We start from the raw sequence: 21952 nt of genomic DNA, 5'->3' as shown, positions 1-21952 counted from the left end.
TTTGATTCTATTTTTGTGCTTTCCACAACAGGCAGAATCAATTGTTTACTGAGAAAATCAGGACCATTTATAACCGACCAAAAGATACTGAAATGAAAGCACGGCATAAAGTTCTGCTCAACAAGAGACTCCAGCATGAAACTAAGAGAAAAGCAAAAGCTGCATTGCATCAACAAATGTAAGTGAATTACTTCCATCTTATTCAACTTTCTTTTCAAGAATGTTTCCTTATGTGGGCTACATTCTTTGGTTGAGAGATGATGCACTTCTGGACCACTGTCAATATCACTCTTCAGCTCATTGGGCATGGAAAGTGGCTTGAATTCTCTGTCACATAAGCTCTCACGAAAACCATTAGCTCCTCGTCAGACTTTTGGTCTTATCAGAAGTGACCTGTAAACAAAGAAATGTGGGCTGAGAGCACGAGAGGTAAGGTAGGTTGTGGTGTCAACCTAGGATAAATGAATCCAAGATATGCATTGTGGGGATGATGCAAAGATTATAGGAGTCCTTAATTACGTTAAGGTAATTTGGTTAGAAGATGGATAGTTGACAATGAAACTACAGTGGATTCTGGTCAATTGGGCCATTGGTTAATTGGTAGCCACTTATTTGGGACAACTCCTAAAGGACAAAGACTAATTGAGCAGATAACCAGGATCCACTTCATTTATTTGGGACACAATGGCGCTTTATTGGGATAGGAGACTGTACACAGTGCTGATAGCTACTTCTGAAAAGAAGATCCAAGAAATACTAGATAGATTTGTCGAAGAAAGTGCAAAGAGAGGATTGACCATCAACTGCAAGAAGAACAAATGTATGATTCTCATGAAGAAAAAAGAAATAAAATTCTGGTTAGGCCACATCTGAAGTACTGCGTACAGTTCTGGTCGCCCCGCTATAGGAAGGATGTTGAGGCTTTGGAGAGGGTGTAGAAGAGGTTTACCAGGATGCTGCCTGGTTTAGAGGGCATGTGCTCCAATGAGAGGCTGGATGAACTTGGATTGTTTTCTCTGAAGTGCTGGAGACTGAACAGAGATCTGATAGAGATTTATAAGATTATGAGAGGCATAGACAGAATGGGCAGAGAGTATCTGTTTCCCGGTGTTGAACTGTCTAATACCAGAGGGCATACATTGAAGGTGAGAGGGGGTAGGTTCAGAGGGGATGTGAGGGGTAAGTTTTTTATTCAGAGTAGTGGATGCCTGGAATGCGCTGCCTGGTATGGTGGTAGAGGCAAATAGGTGTAAGGAAGATGGGGGGATATAGACATGGTGTACATAGGAGGGATTCGTGTTCGGGTGTTTTTGATTAGCTTTTTAGCTGGTTCGGCCTAACATTATTGGCTGGCTGATCTGTTACTGTGCGGTACTGTTGTATGATCTGTGTTCTAAATACAGAAATACAAACTGAAACTGGACAAAAAAGCCATTAAACAAACATAAAAGTTAAATTAATTAGGGACCACAAAAACATCTGATGCTAGGGCTGATGTTGAATTTAGAAGGATTGGGATTGCTAAATGCATGTTCATGTATTTGAGCAATAACATAATTTCTATGGGTACAAAACTCAGAATGTTGTGGTAATATTTTCATTCCATGCTAACATATGGAAGCCAATGCTGGACAATATCACAGCAAAATGAGGGGAGACTCGAAGCTGCGGAAAAGCGGTTTTTGAGAAGAATGATGAAAATATCATGAAACGACAGAGTAATTAATGACCAAGTGTTGAGAAAATCTGGAATGAGAAGAGAATCAATCAGGAAATGGCAGCTGGAATTTCTGGGGCATATACTGAGGAAAGAGAAGCTCGAACATTTTGCAGTGATGGGAAAAATTGACTGAAAAATAAGTTACAGTCAATAGTTCATGACATGCATGAGTTATATCAGGAGATGGGCAGGCAAGAGTTTTGAGGAGCCTATTAAAACTTCTCAGATTAAAGATAGATGGAAGACCATGATTGCCCATGTCATACAACACGGCACATGACGATGACGATGATGATAATATTTGACCTCCCAACTTCTTACATATCCCATCCCCCCAAATGCCTTGAGACGTCCTCCTCTATTTTCAGAATTCCACTTAGTTTAGTAGCATCAGCAAGCTTGGTTATAACAAACCTGATGCACTAGCCAAAGTGTTGATGTAGATTGGGAATAGCAGGTGTCCAAGCACCTAGCCACTGCTGTCTAACCTAACAATTTTGGACATTCCCATCCTTGGCTTTCTGTCCTCTAATCAATTATCCATCAGTTTCTTTATGACAGCAGCGATTCCATATGCTCTAATTTTGTTTACCAACCTCCTGTGCAGGGCTTTATCAAATGTCTCTTGAAAATCTAAATACACCACATCCACTAGTTCATCCTTATTTATTTTAGCCAAAGTCAATCATGATTTTTCTTTCATGAATCCATGTTAACTCTGCAAAATGTTGTCATTCTTTTCAAGGTGCTGTGTTATCATATCCTTTGTTATAGATTCCATTATTTTCTAACAGGTCAGCACTTCCTTCCAGAGTTGTCACATTTCTTATCATCTAACCTGTAGAAGCAACTTCATATTCTTTAGAACTCTAGAAGTTGATAACCAGAGCATCTATCATCACTAAAACCACATCTTTCAAAACTCTAGTTTGTAAATCATTAGGTCCTTCAGATTTACCAGATTTCAAGCTCACTAAGTTCTCAGTTCATTCTTGTTGGACACTTCGTATTCTTATATATCTGACAGGTTTTATGTGTCCCTTTTTTGTGAAGACAGATGCAAAGCAATTGTTTAATTCTTCTTAATTTTTTAATTTTCCATTGTACAGTTTCCTATCTCTTTCTCTAAAGACCTGCATTTGCCCTTTCAACTCTATATATCTACCTATTAAAACTCTTAACAGACAATTGTTATGTTTCTGACCAGTCTGTCTTTTATTTTGCCTTTCGTTATCAACTGCTTTGCTGAGTTCCAAAGTTCTCCCAATACACAGGCCTATTGCTGTTTTGGTAACTTTGTAAGCCTATTTCTTCTATTAACCCTATGTTTAATTTCTCTTGTCATACAGTCAATTTTTGATTTGGAGTCTTGTGCTCATAACATCCCTGCTGTTATATTCACTCAAGGAAAGAAAACCATACATCTTTTAACCACCACGTTGACACGAACTGCTACCTTTAAAGATACACTTGCTCATTTCATTTACTTTTATTGTGTTTCCTTACTATCACCATACAATTTTCCAGACTGAACTCCCTTTGCCATGTTTCCGCAGAGCAGAATTGATTATCTCCCCTGTGCTACGCTACTGCTTTTATTATATTCTGATGATTTGGAATTAGATGTACAGGGTACAATTTACAGAGCTGTAGATTACCCAAAATTTAGGGAGTCATTGAACTTTGAAAACGAGAGTAACAGATATCAATGAGACGAAGAAAAAGCTGATGAAATAGTTGGATATGTGGCAAATGAAATGCAATGCTAAAAATGTAAAGTGCTACATTTTGGCATAGAAAATGAGAAAAGTCAACATAAACTAAATGATGCAATTCAAAAAAAAGGATGCAAGAAGTAAGTGAGGTTATATACTTCCTGTACAGGATTTTTGACAATACCTGGCCAGGTCGAGAAACTGGTTAAAAGCATGCAGATTCCTGAACAACAAAGTCTTGGGAAGCATAGTAGCATGTTGTCTGCTGACCTCTGGTACTTTCTATGAGGAGTTTAAACATTCTCAATGCCTCCATGTGGGTTTCTGCAGGGATACTGCAGTTTCCTGCCATGTCTCAAATATATGCAAAGTAGTTGGTTAATTAGCCATTGTAAACTGTCCCTACTGTGTAGGTGAAAGGTAGAATCTGGGGGAAGTTGATGGGAATGTCAGAGAATAGGTTACAGGAGAAATTAGTGAGTATTAGGATTGATCCATAAGCTAGCACGGTGTCAATGGGCTGAAGGACTCTGTTCTATCTCATTAGGAAATACAAAGTTCGAAAAATTAATATAAAACACTAGTTTTGTCACAACGTGATATGGAGTCCGTTACCTGCTGGCACACTTTTGGGTACAACCGAAAGGTGTATAATCAGCTTACCAAAATAATTCCAGAGTTAAGTGTCTTTTTAAGTGGATAAATCAGAAAAAGGTGGGTTGTTTGAATTAGAGCTGAAGAGGTTGCAAGAGAATCTGATTAAGGTATTTAAGTTCCTGAAGGGTGTATTCTGTGTAAGTAAAGTTGTTTCTGTTGTTGAAATGACCAAGAACTTGTCACACAGAGTCTTGTCAAGCACAGTGCTAAACTCCATCTAGGCTACATCAAATGCATTGCATTACTCAACCATTGTTACCTGATTTAAATATTTAGTCAAGTTACTCAGACAGAATCTTCCATTATAGGTCCATGTTCACTGTCTCTTCTGAATGACGATTTGTAATGTTCTTCAGAACTGATTCTAGTAATCTGCTCTGCTCACTGTTGTAGGTAAACAGACTGGTATGTAATGTTCAGCTTATTCCTTCCTGTCTTTTTGAACAGCTGCCTTTTAGCTTCCTTTCAGTCCTCTGCCACCATTCTGATACCCAGGAGGATTGTAAATGATGATCAGAGTTTCTGCGATTTCCAAGGTTGTCCCAACTCTGGCAGTTGATTGAAGTTCAAGGGTCTTGGGCCATTTAATGCCCCCTTACTGTGTCCAATCCATCCAATATTTTACACTCTTCCGGGGCATTACCAGAAGTTTGAGAAATTGATGTTCATGCCATCAGATTGGAGGCAACCCAAATGGAATATAAGGAGTTGTTCTTCCAAACTAAGTTATGCCTCATCTCGACAGTGGAGAAGGCCATGGGTGGACATATCGGAATGGGAATGGGAAGTGGAATTAAAATGGGTGGCTACTGGGTGATCCTGCTTTTTCTGGCGGTGCTTAGCAAAGCAGTCTCCCAACCTACGTCAGGTCTCGCCGATATACAAGAGGCCACACTTGGAGCACTGCTCACAGTATATGACCCCAACGGACTCACAGGTGGTGTCGCTTCACCTGGAAGGACTGTTTAGGGCCCTGAATGGTTATGAAGGAGGAGGTGAAGGGTCAAAGGGGCAAGTGTAGCACTTGTTCTGCTTGCAAGGATAAGTGTTAGGAGGGAAAACAGTGGGGAGGGACGAACGGACGAGAGAGTCGTGTAGGGAGTGATCCCTGTGGAAAGCAGAAAGTGGGGGGGGGAAGATGTGCTTGGTGGTGGGACCCCCTTGGAGGTGGTGGAAGTTTCGGAGAATTATGTGCTGGATGTGGAGGCTGGTGGGGTGGTAGGTGAGAACCAGCGGAACCCTATCCCTGGTGGGTGGTGGGACGATGGGGTAAGAGCAGACGTGCGTGAAATAGAAGAGATGGGGTTGAGGGCAGTGTTGATGATGGAGGAAGGGAAGCCCCTTTCTTTGAAAAAGGAGGGCATCTCCTTCATTCTAGAATGAAAAGCCTCATCCAGAGAGCAGATGCGGTGGAGACGGAGGAATTGAGAGAAGGGGATGGTGTTTTTACAGGTATCAGGGTGGAGGGAGGTATAGTCTAGGAAGCGGTGAGAGTCTGTGGCTTTATAATAGACATTAGGAGATAATCTGTCTCCGGAGGTAGATACAGTGAGATCGAGAAAGGGGAGGGAGCTGTTGGAAATGGTCCAGAGATAAAGACAGTGTCTGGCATCCCCACTGTATGTGCGATAAGAAAGAAAGAATATAAAACGATGAAAATCTGCCTACAGCCTAAGCCTCTCCTCATTGAAACCTCAATGATCCAAAGTTTCAATTCCCCATTCCAACACTGGCCCACTCATACAATGGCCACTCTGCTTAAATCTAACTTTATTTATTGGATCTAAGTATTATATATAACTATTTACTGGATCCTGCCAAGTGCTTAATTATGTGCAATCCAATGCCTCCTCAGGATCTGTGGGCATACATAATGTGAATATACACAGTCATTTTTCCAGGGAAAGGGAATCAAAAAACAGGCTTGTAATATCTGCACTTCTCATGGTAACTCACATAAGCAGATTCTAGTCCTTACGTTGTTATGTACCTTAGGTTACGTACCCCGTAACTGGGTTGCCAAACCAGCAGAAATGGATCACTCAGTTGGAGTCTGGAGTACTAGAACTAAGAAAGTTTTATTAAAGAAACAAGCAACACAGTAATCGAAAGGATAATAAATGCAACAGTTCAGCGATGGTAAACACACATGTGCACAGAATTAAGATAACAGCGTCAATCAAGCTCTATCGTTGTCTAGGGGTAAATGACCAAATTTCAAAGTGACTCAAAGTTCAGTCCAGTTTAGTAGTTCAGTTCGCAGCAATCGTTGCCATGGCAATGGACGACGTGGGGGGAGAGAGAGAGAGAACGAGAACGACTGATCATTCAGCACGGCTTCACTCACAGACCAGCGAGATGGCTCACAAGCAGCTTTTTGGGCGGGTCCTTGGTGATGTCACCTGAGGTCACCGACTGTGACCCCTCCTCCAGATGCGGTCGATCATCTGCAGTGAACCCGGCACCCAGGCAAGGGCGGACACACACCGGGTTCCCGCTGATCGTACCTTTCCACCCTGGCCGTTGTCTGGTACTTCCCACCGACTCGTGAGAAGCGTACCGCTTCCAGGCTCTTGTTACCTCGGGTGGCGTGTCTCCTGAGCAAACCGGCCCCTTTTTATCCCCCTGCTGGGGTATCGCCTGTCCACCACTTCAAACAGTTCAAGGTTCAAAGGGGGGAGCCGCTCCAGACAGCTCTCTCTCCCCCGTCCCTTCATTACACATCTCCAGACGCTGCTCCATTGTTCCTTATCTCTCCTTCCCCTGAGGGCAGGTGGCAGACCACTTGCTGATGTCACTGATGCTAACCCAGGCCAGCAAACATCTTAATTTTATGTGTATTCTCGTCACACCTTCAATCAAAGAAATCAATTTTCAGAGGTTTGCAAGATTCTGGTCTTCAAGCTTCTTCTCAGTCAACTAGATTGTTTGAAACTAGAAATTAATCTTTTCGCCCTCCTCTGCATCATTTTGGAAGCTTTATTGTTGCTTGTACTGTGAGGGAATAGAGTCTGAATGCAAATTATAATTGAGGCTTAACTGATGTGCAGGACTAAAATGGTATACATTGTTTTATATGGCATTGCACTGTCAGTTCAACCTAGAGCTCTGCCTGTGTAAAACATAACTTTATAACTTTGGATATTAATTTTGGAGAATGAGTCCTGAGTCTCTTTGTTTCAAGACTGGTTTCTTCCTTTTCTTACAATGTACAGTGGATTCTGGTTAATTGGGCCATCGTGTAATCAAGGCAGCCGCTTCTTTGGGACAACTCTTAAAGAACAAAGAGCTGGGATTCCCTTCATTTGTTTGTGACACCATGCGGCTTAATTGGGACAGGAGACAGTTTACTGAGCAGTTTCTAACTAGTGTCACCAGTGTGCATTTGTGTGGCTATTAGACACTACACAGTGAATTGTTTTTCGATCACGTCAGTTGCATGTGCTATGTTCAAAAAGCAGTGAATTTTGTCACTGATAGTTGATGAGAAGTAAGGAGTAAAACAATTTTTTTAGATTATGAAGACACGCAGTCCTCTTTTATTGTCATTTAGTAATGTATGCATTAAGAAATGATACAATATTTCCTCCGGTGTGATATCACAAAACACAGGACAGACCAAGACTGAAAAATCTAACAAAACCACGTAATTATAACATATAGTTACAACAGTGCAACAATACCATAACTTGATGAAGAACAGTCCATGAGCACAGTAAAAAAGTTCAAAGTCTCTCAAATGTCCCACATCTCACACAGACGGGAGAAGGAAGAAAAACTCTCCCTGCCATGCCCGAACACAGTCCGACTCTGAGTCATCTGAAAACTTTGAGCCTCTGATCAGTTCTCCGACACCAAGTACCGAGGACCATCTCTATCCGAACGATTTGACCTCAATCTCGGTCGCCAACAGCAGGAAAAGCCGGGGATTTTTAGAACTGTTTTGCTCACTGTGGTTTCAAGCATCCATGCTTGGAGATGCAAGAAATGGCCAGGAGTGAAAGTGAAGCAATTTCACTATGTCAATAAGTTAGGAACTACATAAAATTTGAAGGTATCAACAAATATACAATGAAAACGAAGATTTGGAGAGTGCAATCATCGATAACATTGTATGAAGGTAGTCCATTATCCCGGCACTAGGTGCCTGCACTGATTTTGTTCATTTACAATCAATCAAAAGAACACAGCAGCATACAGGTGCACTGGATAAATTCCTCTGTCGAGAGCAATTAAGAACTAATACACAGTTTTAGAGTACTGTAGTAGTATCGGTAGTGTTACTATTTGTTCTGTATTTCATTTGAATAGATAATTTGTTACTTGGTTAAATAGTAGTTTGTCTTTTCAAGATTCAAGATTCAAGTACATTTAATATCAAAGAATGTTTAAATTATACAACATTAAGATTTGCTTGATCTTTTTATACCTTTTTAACTATTTCCATGAAACTTCAGCTAATTGGGGTAGCCACTTAATTGAGCCAAAATGCACTGGTTCTAATGTGTCCGAATTAAACAGAATCCATTATATATGCATGTTTAGCATTTCACCTGCACAATTATAGAGCATTGAACTTACCTGAGCAAAACAACTTTCATGAAAGACTTGTCCAACAAATAGAGTTATCTTGAAGTTATTGAGAATCCTTTACAAACATCTTTGCAAATTTTATTACTAACAGAAAATCTGTAAACTGTTTCTTCAAATGCTAACGTATAGGTTATTAATATGAATGAAAATTCAACAGCCCTTGACTACAATGTGCCCTAAGTTTTCAGTTTCCTACACTGGAGGTAGGACTAAAAAACTGAGTTCAGCTCCCCAAAGTCTGCTTTTTGCTCTACAGCTTATCATGAAAGAAGAGTGGGAGTGAGATTCTTCTGTGGACCTGAAATGGGTTATTTAGATGTGGGAGGTGGTTTCAGAAAGTGTGCTTGTTCAAATGGGGAAGCAACAAGTTGTGAGGAAGAGGGGGAGGTGGCTTGCATATAAAGTAGGTGGCTCCAGTGTGAAGTGAGAAAACTTTTAGCTGAATTGTGTAACTCTTAGCTTTCCAGTAGTAACCAGCTTGCAGCAGTTCCCAGGGTAGTAGAGAATGTGGTTGTAAGCAGAGGGGAATGAGATGCCTATCACATCTGAGTGCCCAGATAGGGAGTGGAGAATTCAAAGTGCTGTGTAGGAAGAAGGTGTGGGTTTATGATTTATTGAGAGAACTTGACAGATACTTTATGTGTTGTGTTGTGTGCGCATTATATGTACTGCGTTGTGCACCTTGGTCCAGAGAAACATTGTTTCATTCAGTGGTATACATGTATATGGCTGAATGAAAATAAATTTGAACTTGAATTTGAACTAAAGAAAATGCTGTCAATTTTGCTAACTGGACCAGTTTAAGGTTAAATAATTAACTTATTTATACTACAGGAATTGTACTGCAAGCATTGGTGAATTCAGTTATCTCTTCTAGGACAAGAAATACTGAAGTACCTTCGAGCAAACGTACTTCTGAAGTTTAGGACTCTTGTCATTAGAAGTGTACACACCAACCTCCCACCAAAGAGCATTATGATAATGATGACATCAATGATAATATAATTTATTCCTACTAGTGTCATTGACTGAGACAGGAACACTCACCTTTAACTCACACCACATGAGCTTTTAGAGGAGTAGCCCCTGAGCATAGCATCCCTCTGAAACAGCAAGTGCTTGCTCATACAGTACTTCTTCTATGTAAGATATAATGTATCATCCTTAATTATGTCTTCAACTCTCTGGAGTGGGTTGTGAACCTACGACCTATGATGCACCAATGAGGGCTACAACAAACTGAGACTGACTTCTTTAGGAATTACAGGATTGCTTTATGTGCAATACAAAAAGAGCAACTGCTAGAAATAATCACACATAAAAATTGCTGGTGAATGCAGCAGGCCAGGCAGCATCTGTAGGAAGAGGTACAGTCAACATTTCGGGCTGAGATCCTTCGTCAGGACCAGCAACTTTGCAAAGTTGCATTCACCAGCAACTTTTATGTGCTTGCTTGAAATTCCAGCATTTGCAGGTTTCCTCGTGTTTGCGTTCGTAACTGCTAGAAATATTCAGCACTATCAGACAGGATATGTGGAAACTAAAATTTAAACTGATGACCTTTCACTAGATTTCATAGAGTTCTTATTTTGAGAAGAATGCAAAATATACTATTTTAATATTATAGTATGAATACATAGATTGAAGGTGTTTCTAAAGTTAAAGAGATTACAGGCTAATCAGTCTACCATCGGTTGTCAGTAAGGTGTTGCATGTGGTTGTGACAGTGCTATCAAGTGACATTCATTCACCAGTAACTGATGCCTGGCTTGGATTTAGCAAGACTACATGGTTTCAGGCCTCATCACAGTTTTGTCGAAATGTGAAGCAAAGAGCAAAGAAGCATAGATGGTGTGGGCATGAGTACCATTCACATCAAGGTCGTATTTGAATGAGTGTGACATCAAAGTGCTCTCGTAAAACTTGTCGATGGGCATCAAAGAGAAAATATTTCATTAGCTGGCATCATACTTGACAGAAATTAAGATGGTTTTGGTTGTTGGAGGCCAATAGTCTCAGCACCAGATATCATCACAGATGTCCCTCAGATCTGTGTCCTTGGCCTAAATATCTTTTTGTGCTTCACTTATGATCTTTCTTCTATCATAAGGTCAGAAATGATAATGATGTAAGGTCTCAAACTGAAATATCAACCATCCTTTCTTGTGTCTGCTGAAATGGGACCTTTCACTGATGATCCATTCACAACTCTTCAGTAAATGAAGCATCCCGTGCAGCAAGGCAGTTCAGGCTGACAAGTAGTAAGAAATACTAACTAATCAAAGCTACCAAGCAATGATTATCTCCATCCAGAGGCATTGTATTTCTATTCTTGCAATTCAAGGCAATACCATTTTCATGTGCCCCCCACCATCAGCATCCATGTCTCTCCATTAACCAGTAAGTCACCTAGATCAGTTGCATAAATCTGTGGCACTTCCATCATCTATGAGACACAAATCAGAGGGTGATGGAATACTCTCCACTAGTCTGGATGAGTGCAGTACCAACAACCCTCAAGAAGCTTGCTACTACTAAGGACAAAACAGGCCATTGGTTGGTACCCTCTCAACTGCACTATTTTCTCACCATTGGCACACAGCAGCTGCAATGCGTGTCATCTACAAGATGCAGTCAAGTTATTTTCCCAAGCTTCTCTGACAATTCCCACAGAGCTACAGCATCCACCACAAGGACAAAGAAAGCAGACATATGAGAAAAACACTAGCTACATCCTCCAAGCTGCACTTTTATCATGATTAGGGACATATGTTGTCAGTCCTCCTTCACAGCAGAGTTTTCATCCTGGAACTCCCTTCCAAACAGCATTGCCCGTGTAGCCCCACCAGAAGATTGCCATGGTTCGGAAAGCCTGGCAACTACTACCTTTTCAACAGCAATTAGGAATAGGCAATTGAGCTGGCTTTGCCAGTGACACCCAGAGCCAAAAAAAAACCTTAAAAATCATTAGATTAACAGCTATTTGAGTCTTTGCCAAAGATTTTTTCATTAAGCCTGTTGTTCATAACAATTTTTACCAGTGCTACTCTCTGTATTCCTTTCTTCCACCATCTGTCTGTGAACACTAATTTCTCACCTCGGTAATTTAAAATGCATCGATAGATTGGTTGAAATCTTTCTTTCAAAACTTAGTATGGAATCTTTTACTTTGTTCTGAATGAGATGAAAGTTTCTTGGTCAGTCTTGCAAGCATGATTTTGTGAATTTTTCTCATAATATACATTGAGTTGTCAACTGCCTAGGATTATTCTAGTCTCTCCAGGAATTATAAATTAATTTTCAGATCATAGCTGGGTGTCAAAGCCATAAAGTGAACTTTTAAGGCATTTAAAAAAATTGGCCTAAGAATTCTATCATGCATGCTGTGACTAAATTTCTTAGGGAAGCCAAACACTGACTAAAATCAAGATCTATTACTCAGAGGACAAAATCTAATACAATATGGAAGCTGCCAGTATGAGCATATGATGTCCATATAAAACACTTCTATGACTTTTGTTCACCAATGCCTGGTTGATGGTATAGACCTGATGAGTAGGTCATAGCTTTTGGATTCTAGAGCTGGGAATTAACTTTGTTTAAGTTCACTTTAAGTAAAAGTAATTTAGCCTTTGTAACAACTTTCCTTCAGGCTTTATAGTATTATTAGCTGTTCCCACCACCCACACAGCCTCATGGTTCCTTCTCCCAATCACTGCAACCTCAACTTAATTCCCAGCAGCTAACTGCAGCCTTGCTTACTCCCAGCCAGAAACAGAACCCAATCCTCCCTCATTTTTCTGACACCAAATCAAGATTACGTGATAAGAGGAGTAAAGGTCTCTTCTGCAGCAGATAATATTTTGTCCATCATGTACATATAATGTCACACACATGGGCACTCACACAAGCATCCACCTCACATGTTGAAAATGCTCTTCCAGATTTTGAAGAATGTCAGCACCACCAGGCTTTTACAATTTCTGTAATCTGAAGGATGTAATTTATGAGTTTTAAAGTATTGGTGATGGGCACAAACAACTTAGAAAATAGAAATCAACTAGTTAGATCTGCAACTTTGGTTCAGAGGTAATGTCCCTCAGGGCAGGGAGTCAGTCGATTGTAGGGCCAGGAGTACGGAGGGAAATCTGAGGCATCTGAGTCCTTGAGACGCAATTTCCAGGGATATTTTTACTCAGTTATCGGAATATTTGTGAGGACACATAGGACTACTATATACCATTTTGGTTCTGTTAGATGAGGAGAGATATATTATATTGGAGGCCACCCTTCTGAGGTTCACTAGACCAATTTCTGAGATGAGAGGATTGTCATAACATGAACACCTAAAAATGTTTGATTACTATTCTTTGGAGTTGATATGAATAATCTCATTGAAACACATCTGGAATCCTCTAACCCAGAGGCTTAAACAAAGGAGGTATTTAAAGAGGAGGTTGATAAGATTTTTGAGAGATTAGAATGACACCAGCACAGAAGAAAAGATGTGGGACAGATCAGTCATGATCATATTGAATGAGGGGTCATGTGTCATGGTCAGGTCCGTGAAGTCCGCATTCCGGTTCACGGTCCAGTCTGTGCACTCAGGACTCCGGGTCTTCCAGCTGTCCCTCGTTTGATTGAGTTAAGCATAGGCAACTGATTCCCATCTTGGGGCTTGGAATATAAGTAGCCTTGGGGTTGAGTGTGAGCTGCCAGTTTTGTCTTGTCAGTTCCTCTGGAAGCAACCTGCCGGTGGAAGGCTAGAGCAGCCACTTGTCATCTTTAGGCCGTGTTGGAGAACCATCGCTTCGTGGAGCCTTGCTGTCGGTAGTCGGAGCTGTCTTTGCAGTATGGATTTGGCTGTTTCCTGGGCCAGCTAAGTGGCTGCCAGCCACTCCGAGCTAGGTAGGGATCTGGCTGTTTCTGTAGCCAGTTGAGCTTGCTGGCCGAACTGACTCGGAGCTTCCCCGGAGCAGAGATGGAACTGTCTGTTGTTCTCTGGTGTTTGTCTCTTCTTGTCCTCACCTCTGTGGGGTAAGCCAGGCCGTTTTGCCGTTGCCCTGTGGGGGATCTGTCTTGTCTTATCCTCGCCTCCGTGGGGTATGTCAGGCCGTTCTGCCATTGCCCTGCGGAGGGTCTTGTCTTGTCCTCGCCTCCATGGGGTAAGTCATGCCATTTTGCCATTGCCCTGCAGGGGGATCTGTCTTGTCTTGTCCTCACCTCTGTTGGGTAAGTCCGGCCATTTTGCCGTTACCTGATGGAGGGACCTGTCCCACCTTGGTGTGGAGATGAAATTGAGTCCCGGCTTGTCTTAGGATAAGTCCTGGCTCCATGTCTATGTTCCATCCTGTCTCATGTTAGTGTCGTGTTAAAGATGAGTCCCGGCTTGTCGGAGGATAAGTCCCGGCTCTATGTCTATGTTCTGTCCTGTCTCATGTTAGTGTCGTGTTAAAGATAAGTCCCGGCTTGTCGGAGGATAAGTCCCGGCTCTATGTCTATGTTCTGTCCTGTCTCATGTTAGTGTCGTGTTAAAGATGAGTCCCGGCTTGTCAAAGGACAAGTCCCGGCTCTATGTTGATGTTCAGTTCTCAGTCAGTCTCTCAGCTCCAGCTTCCGAGTTATCAGCCTCTGCATTTCAAGACGAAGATCCCGCAGCCAAGCTCCAAGAACCCCAGCCTCGAGGATCCCCAGCCAATCTCAAGCTCCAAGAACCCCAGCCTCGAGGATCCCCAGCCAATCTCAAGCTCCAAGAACCCCAGCCTCGAGGATCCCGCAGCCAAGCTCCAAGAACCCCAGCCTCGAGGATCCCGCAGCCAAGCTCCAAGAACCCCAGCCTCGAGGATCCTGCAGCCAAGCTCCAAGATTCCACGCCTTGAGGATCCCAAGCCAAGCTCCAGATCCAAGACCCCAGCCTCAAGCCTCAAGAGCAAAGACCCCAGCCTGTCTCCAAGCTCAGGCCTCTAGACCCAAGCCACATCCTGTCCTGAAGCCATGTCATGTCCTTGCTTGGTTAGTCTGCGTTCTTGTCCCTGCTCCTTGCCTGTATCCTGTCACGTCCCTACTCCAGTCAAGTCCTGTTCTTTGTACTTCAGTGTCTGTGTCTCGCATTAGGGTCCATTCCCAATGCCCCAGTGTGACATCATGTGGCCCATTCCTGCGACTATTTTCGAAGTTGAAGTCAAATTTACTATCATATGCACAAGTACATGTATGCACAGGTGCAATAATATGCAGAATCTCAAGCACATTGCATCTGATACACAAAATTCACATAAAAAACATAACTGAAACATAAACTATGTAAAACTGTACAAGAAGGAACACAATTAGAACAAACACTGTTCATTGTAGTGGAAACTGGCCAAAGGAGTCATAGTGTTACTCCACTGAGGTAGTAATTAGTGTTGTGCAGGTTAGTTTGGAAATGAATGGTTGAAGGGAAACAACTATTCTTGAAATCAGCGATGTGTGTCTTCAGTCTTCTGTACGTCCCCCCTGTTGGTAGCTGAAGGAAGTTGTCTTGGCTGGATGTTGGGGGTCTTTGGTGATAAATATTGTCTTCTTGAGGCAGTGCCTCATTTAGATACAACAGATGTTGGACATGTATGTGCCAGTGATGTATTGGTCCACTACTTTGTGCATCTTATATTGCCAAGGTGTTTGAATTGCTATAGCAGACCATGATGCAAGCAGTTGGGTTACTTTCAACGGCACAGTTGTAGAAGTTTGTTACAGTGTTTGGTGGCATGCCAAATCTCCTTAACGTCTAGGAAAGTAAAGACAATGGCAGGTGTCTCATGTGATTGCATTAATTGCTGGGCCTAGGATAGATAATCTGTTATGTTAATATGATATACATTCTACTGGGGCTTACTTTAGTGAAAGAGTCAGAGAAGCTTAGCAGAAGTTATATTTATGTTATGCTGAAATAGTTTTTGAATATTTTGACCTAGGTATAGCAGATAATTGGAGAACCTTGCAAAAATTTTACTGTAAGGAGCTTACCTTATAGATAAAGTGATGCATTGATGCATTAAGTTGAAGTTCAAGTTTAATTATTATTCAACCATACATGAACATAGCCAAACAAAACAGTGTTTTTCCAGGGCCAGTTGCAAAACACATTACCAACAGCACATAGCACATAGCACAAGTAACACATAGTGTTACGATTTCAGAAGCACATACAGTCACAAAGAAAAAAAAATATAGCCCAAGTCTCTGAATGGCATGACTGCATGCTGTTATTTATTTATCTATTTATTTATTTATTTATTTATTTATTAATTATTTTTTTTCTTCTTCTATATTATGTATTGCATTGAACAGCTGCTGCTAAGTTAACAAATTTCACGACACGTGCCAGTGATAATAAACCTGATTCTGATTCTAATTCTGATTCTGACTGCAGATTGATGGTAAGTTGTCCTGGTCCACATTGTTCTTGCACTGGAAGAACACTAGAGGGCAGCACTGAGTAAACACCAGAGGGCAGTAGAAAATCCTGCAAAACTTGATGTTCTTCGTATCTAGCAGAGACTTGCAATCGTAATAAAGGTGTATGGGACACACACATGCACATTTGATTGGGCCCGAAGTGTCCACTGTGTCTGAGCACAATACCATCTTACCGGAAATTAATATATTTGTTCTTTAATTGTCTAATTACATTTCTTCATTAGCAAAAAAAAAATAAGAAGGATTCAGTAGGTCAGGTAGCATTCGTGGAGGGAAAGGAGGGATCAACACTGCATTTCAACCCAAAAATCGATTATTCCTTTTCTGAATTCCTCTAGCAATTCCTTTATTGTTCCAGATCCCGTCATCTGCAGTGTTTTGTATCTACTTTGCTTCATAACCTGTGGACAATTAGAACAGAAAAATATGCATTGTAGTGCAAACTGGTTAAAGTGGTTATGATTTTGCACTACTGATGTAGCGATTAGTGTTGCAAAGGTTAGTTCAAGACAATAATCCAAAGTTTGCAATAGCAAATTGACAGCCTTTTTATGCAGCGCTCAATTTTCTAATTCAATGCCTTGTATTTCTGATGTGTTTGTTGATGTATTTATGAAAAAGCACTTCTCACTGCTGTGTTGTAAAGTTGTTAAATCTGTTGATCTGCAAGAGGAGAAATGCATTTATAAACAAAATGAGATTCTGTCAAGTTAGACAGGAATATAAACAGAAAATGTTGATAATACTCAGCAGGTCAGGTGGTAACTGGTAAAAGAAAACTTGTTCAATGTTTCAGACTTCATCAGACAGGCTCTTCTCAAACTATGCTAATGATCCTCCATTAATCTCTGTCCCTCTAAATCAGGGGTTCCAATCATTTTATGCCATGGACCCCTACCATTAGCCAGTGGTCCCGTGGACTCCCGGTTGGGAACCATTACACTAAATGTTGATTTCTGCTGCTCCTCAGAATACTATCAGTTGTTTCCCTTCCACCACTATGAGGCAGGATTAACCTATAGTTACGCCATTCATCACTTTCTTTTTTTAAATGTTGGTACTTTATCAACAACCTTCTCATCTCATGATAACACTCACGTAGCCAAGTAAGGCTGAAATAAGGCTGAAAGTACCGGCAACCCCTGTTTCCATCCAGGGGGTCAGAGTGGACATGGTGGAGGATTACAAATACCTGGGGTTACGAATTGACAATAAACTGGACTGGTCAAAGAACACTGAGGCTGTCTACAAGAAGGGTCAGAGCCGTCTCTATTTCCTGAGGAGACTGAGGTCCTTTAACATCTGCCGGACGATGCTGAGGATGTTCTACAAGTCTGTGGTGGCCAGTGCTATCATGTTTGCTGTTGTGTGCTGGGGCAGCAGGGTGAGAGTAGCACACACCAACAGAATCAACAAACTCATTCGTAAGGCCAGTGATGTTGTTGGGATGGAACTGGACTCTCTGACGGTGGTGTCTGAAAAGAGGATGCTGTCTAAGTTGCATGCCATCTTGGTCAATGTCTCCCATCCACTACTTAATGTACTGGGTGGGCACAGGAGTACATTCAGCCAGAGACTCATTCCACCAAGATGCAGCACAGAGCGTCATAGGAAGTCATTCCTGCCTGTGGCCATCAAACTTTCAACTCCTCCCTTGGAGGGTCAGACACCCTGAGCCAATAGGCTGGTCCTGGACTTATTTCATAATTTACTGGCATAATTTACATGTTACTATTTAACTATTTATGGTTCTATTACTATTTATTATTTATGGTGCAACTGTAACGAAAACCAATTTCCCCCGGGATCAGTAAAGTATGACTATGACTATGAATATGACTATGACTACTAATGTAGTATATGTGACACATAGGCAGAGACTGAATTGTGAAGGTATGGTCGAGGGAGGCAGAAGAAGGCTTGCAGGACTGCTTTGATTCGCTGGATAGGACCATATCCAGGGATTCATCTCTGGACCAATTTGAATATACCACAGTCGTCACTGACTTCATCAACACCTGTGTAGATGACTGTGTGCCTTCAAAAACTTACTGGATATACAAAAACCAGAAGCCATGGATAAGTTAAGATATTTGCATTTTGCTGATGGCTAGATCTGTGGCATTCATGACCAGCAACCTGGAAGCCCACAATTAGTCCATATATGATCAATGGAAGGCCATCGTAAAAGCAAGAAAGCAATTCTGTGTGAAATTGGAGATATAGTCGAATGCAAGATGGCCTTGGAAGGGTTTGCTTGCTACTACCTCCTATAGCAAAACCTAACAACATAAATGGCTGTGATGCTTCGCAATTCAATGAGCTCAACACCTTTTATGAATGCTTTGAAATGGAGAATAAAATTACACCTGAGTGAATCCACAGTGCATCTGGTGACCATCTGGCATCTGGCAAATCTGTGTTCTGGGGCTAATGTCAGATAATCGTTCAAAAGGGTGAACCCTCGCAAGGTGTCAGACCCAATGATGCATTTGGCTGGGTATTGAACACCTGTGCCAACCATCTGGCTGAAGTGTTCAAGGATATCTTCAACCTCTTATTGTGCAGTTGGAAACCCACCAGCTTTAAAAGAGCATCAGCCATACTGGTGTTCAAGTAGAGCAGAGTAAGCTGCTGAAATGACTTTTGCCTGGCTGCACTCACATCTACTTTGAGAGGTCAGTCATGGCTAGAATTACTCATGCGTGACCAAGGACCTAGTTCCGCTGCAAATTGCCGAAAACCACAACAGGTCTACAACAGGTGCAACTTTATTGGCTCTCCACTCAACTTTGGACCATCTGAACAACAGCAAAACCTATGTTAGGCTGCAGTTTATTGATTACAGCTTGGAGTTCAATGCCATTGTCCCCTTAGTACAAATCAACAAATTTCAAAACCTGCGCCATCGTACCTCCCTCTGCAACTGGATCGCTGACTTCCTCATCTAGAGACCACAGTCAGTGTGGATCAGTAATATCATCTCCTCCTCGCTAGCAAGCAACCCTGGTGCGCCTTAAGGATGTGTACTTAGCCCACAGCATTTCTTTTTTCTACTCTCATGACTGTGTGGCTAAGCTCAACTCAAATGCCATCTATAAATTCATCTATGACTGGCAAAATCTCAGATGGTGACAAGGAGGCCTACAAGAGCAAGATACATTGGCTGGTTGAGTGGCGCTGCAACAACAACCTTGCACTCAGTGTTAGGAAGATCAAGGAATTGATTGGGACTTCAGGAAGAGGAAACTGTGGGAACGTTATCCAGTCCTTATTGTGAGGTCAGCAGTGGACAGGGTGGGCATCAACATCTCAGACCCAACATATTGATGCAATCATGAAGAAGGCATGTCAGTGGCTATACTTGATTAGGAGTTTGAGGAAATTTGATAGGTCACAAAAGAAAATTACTACAGTTGTACTGTGGAGAGCATTCTGACTGGTTGCATCACCACTTGCTACGGAGTCTCCAATCTCCAAGATCAAAAGCGGCTGCAGATGGCTGTAGCAAGCTTCAACACAGCCACAAACCTCTCCACCACTAAGGACATCTCCAAATAGCAGTGCCTCAAGAAGGCAACATCACCATTAAAGACCCTCACCATCTGATACATACCCTTTTCTCATTACCACCACCAGGTAGGAGGAACGGAAGCATGAAGATGCACACTCAATGTTTTAGAAACACCTTCTTCCTCTCTACCATCAGATTTCTAAATAGTTCACGAACCCATGAATACTACCTTACTATTCCTTTTTTACACTACTTTTCTCCCCCTTGTTCTTGTACCTTATAACAATGCAACACACACACAATGTTGGAGGAGCTCAGCAGGTCAGGCAGCATGTTCTATGTCTTGCGCTGTGCTGCTTCAACAAAATAACAAACTTCATGGCATATGTCAGTGATAATAAGACAGATTCCGATTCTGAGATAACCCAAGAAAGTGAAAAGAGAGAGAAGATGAAGTATAAAGGTAAGCAAAACAATAACATACCGTAAAAGGGGGATACAAAAAGTATTTTCAGATATATAAAGAGTAAAAAAGAGACAAGAGTGGATATCGGACCGCTGGAAAATGACACTGGAGAAGTACTAATGGAGGACAAAGAAATGTCAAATGACCTCAATAAATATTCCCTATGGAAGACAACTTTAGTATGCCAGAAATTGGTGAGTGTCAAGGAGCAGAAGTGAGTGTAGCTGCAAATGCTAAAGAAAAGGTGCTTGGGAAGCTGAAAGGTCTGAAGGTAGTTAATAACAATAATAACAATAGTAATAATAATAAATACTTTATTGGTCCCTAGTGGGAAATTATTTTGTTACAGCAGCAACATTTTAAAAAAGCACTTAGCAATAATAATAAATAATAATAAATATCATAATAATAGCTAAAAATAAAGTACAGAATATTAATATAGACAATAATAATGTACCAATGTGCAATACTGTGCAATAATAATGTACAAAATAATAGAACAGAGACTATTGTACTATGATGTGTTTTCTCCTGTTGCACAGAGATGGACTATTCTATATGCTTATTGCATTTGGTTGGAAAGATTTTCTGTAACAATCCTGTGACAATGGAGGTGAGTGAGCCTGTCTGAAAGGGTGCTCTGCTGCTTTTTCAGTCGGTCATGGAGAGGATGTGCCAGATTGTCCATAATAGATAACGGTTCGTTTAGTGACTTCCTCTCCACCACTAACTCAGAAGAAACAAGGTTGTAGCCAAGGACGGACCCAGCCTTTTTGCATCAGCAGCATCCATGCTACTCTCCCAACATAAAGCCACAAAGAAGATTGCACTCACTACAATGGACTGGTAAAAGATCTCCAACGTCCTGCTATACATTGAAGGATCTCAGCTTCCTTAGAAAGTAAGTCACCAGGACCAGATGGACTACACTCTGGAGTTCAGAAGGAGGTAAAGAGATTGTGGAGGCATTACTAATGATCTTCCAAGAATCACTAGATTCTGGAATGTTTCCAGAGAACGGGAAACTTTCAAACGTCACTCCATCTTTTAAGAAGCGAAGGAGGCAAAAAACAGGAATTTATAGGCCAGTTAGCCTGACTTCAGTGGTTAGAGACCATTATTAAGGGTGAGGTTTCAGAGTACTTGGACGCACATGATGAAATAGGCCAAAGTCAGCATGGTTTTCTTGAGGGGAAATATTGTCTGACAAATCTGTTACAACTCTTTGAAAATTCAGAAATCAGAGATGCAAAGGGATTTGGGAGTCCTCCTGTAGGATTCCCTAAAGGTTAACATGCTGGTTGAGTCAGCGCCAATGAAGGCAGATGCATTCATTTGGAATGTGAATATAAAGGAAGAATATGAATATTAGAAGATAAAAGCAAGGATGTAATACTGAGGCTTTATAAGGCATTGGTCAGACTGCTTTTGGAGTATTGTGAACAGTATAGGACCCCTTATCTAATAAAGAATGTGCTGGTGTTGGAGTGGGTCCAGAGGAGCTATGAGAACGAGCTTCAGAATGAAAGTGTTAATATATGAGAAGTGTTTGATGGCTTTGGGCCTGTACTCACTGAAGTCTAGAAGAATGGATGTGGATCCCTTTAAAACCTATTAAATATTGAAAGGCCTAGAGTGGACATAATAGGATGTTTCCAATAGTGGGGGAGTCTAGGACCAGAGGGCACAGTCTCATAACAGAATGACGTCCCTTTAGAACAGAGATGAGGAAGAATTTCTTTATGTAGAGGGTGATGAATCTGTGGAATTCATTGCCACAGACAGCTGTGGAGGCCAAGTCATTGGGTATACTTAAAGCAGAGGTT

General features: G+C 41.4%; 1 protein-coding gene across 1 annotated transcript in view; it reads left to right on the top strand.

The window, feature by feature from the left end:
* The window catches only part of LOC134344913 (IQ domain-containing protein M-like), a 131289-nt gene that overhangs the window by 11879 nt on the left and 97458 nt on the right, over nt 1-21952 (top strand). The window contains exon 2 of the mRNA XM_063045047.1: nt 32-178. Within this exon, the coding sequence (XP_062901117.1) occupies nt 93-178 (86 nt within the window). The 5' untranslated portion in view covers nt 32-92. The remainder of the gene's footprint in view (nt 1-31; nt 179-21952) is intronic.

The sequence above is a fragment of the Mobula hypostoma genome, chromosome 4, assembly GCF_963921235.1.
Source record: "Mobula hypostoma chromosome 4, sMobHyp1.1, whole genome shotgun sequence".
In the NCBI taxonomy this organism is placed as follows: Eukaryota; Metazoa; Chordata; class Chondrichthyes; order Myliobatiformes; family Myliobatidae; genus Mobula; species Mobula hypostoma.
This window is presented reverse-complemented; position numbering and strand designations above follow the sequence as displayed.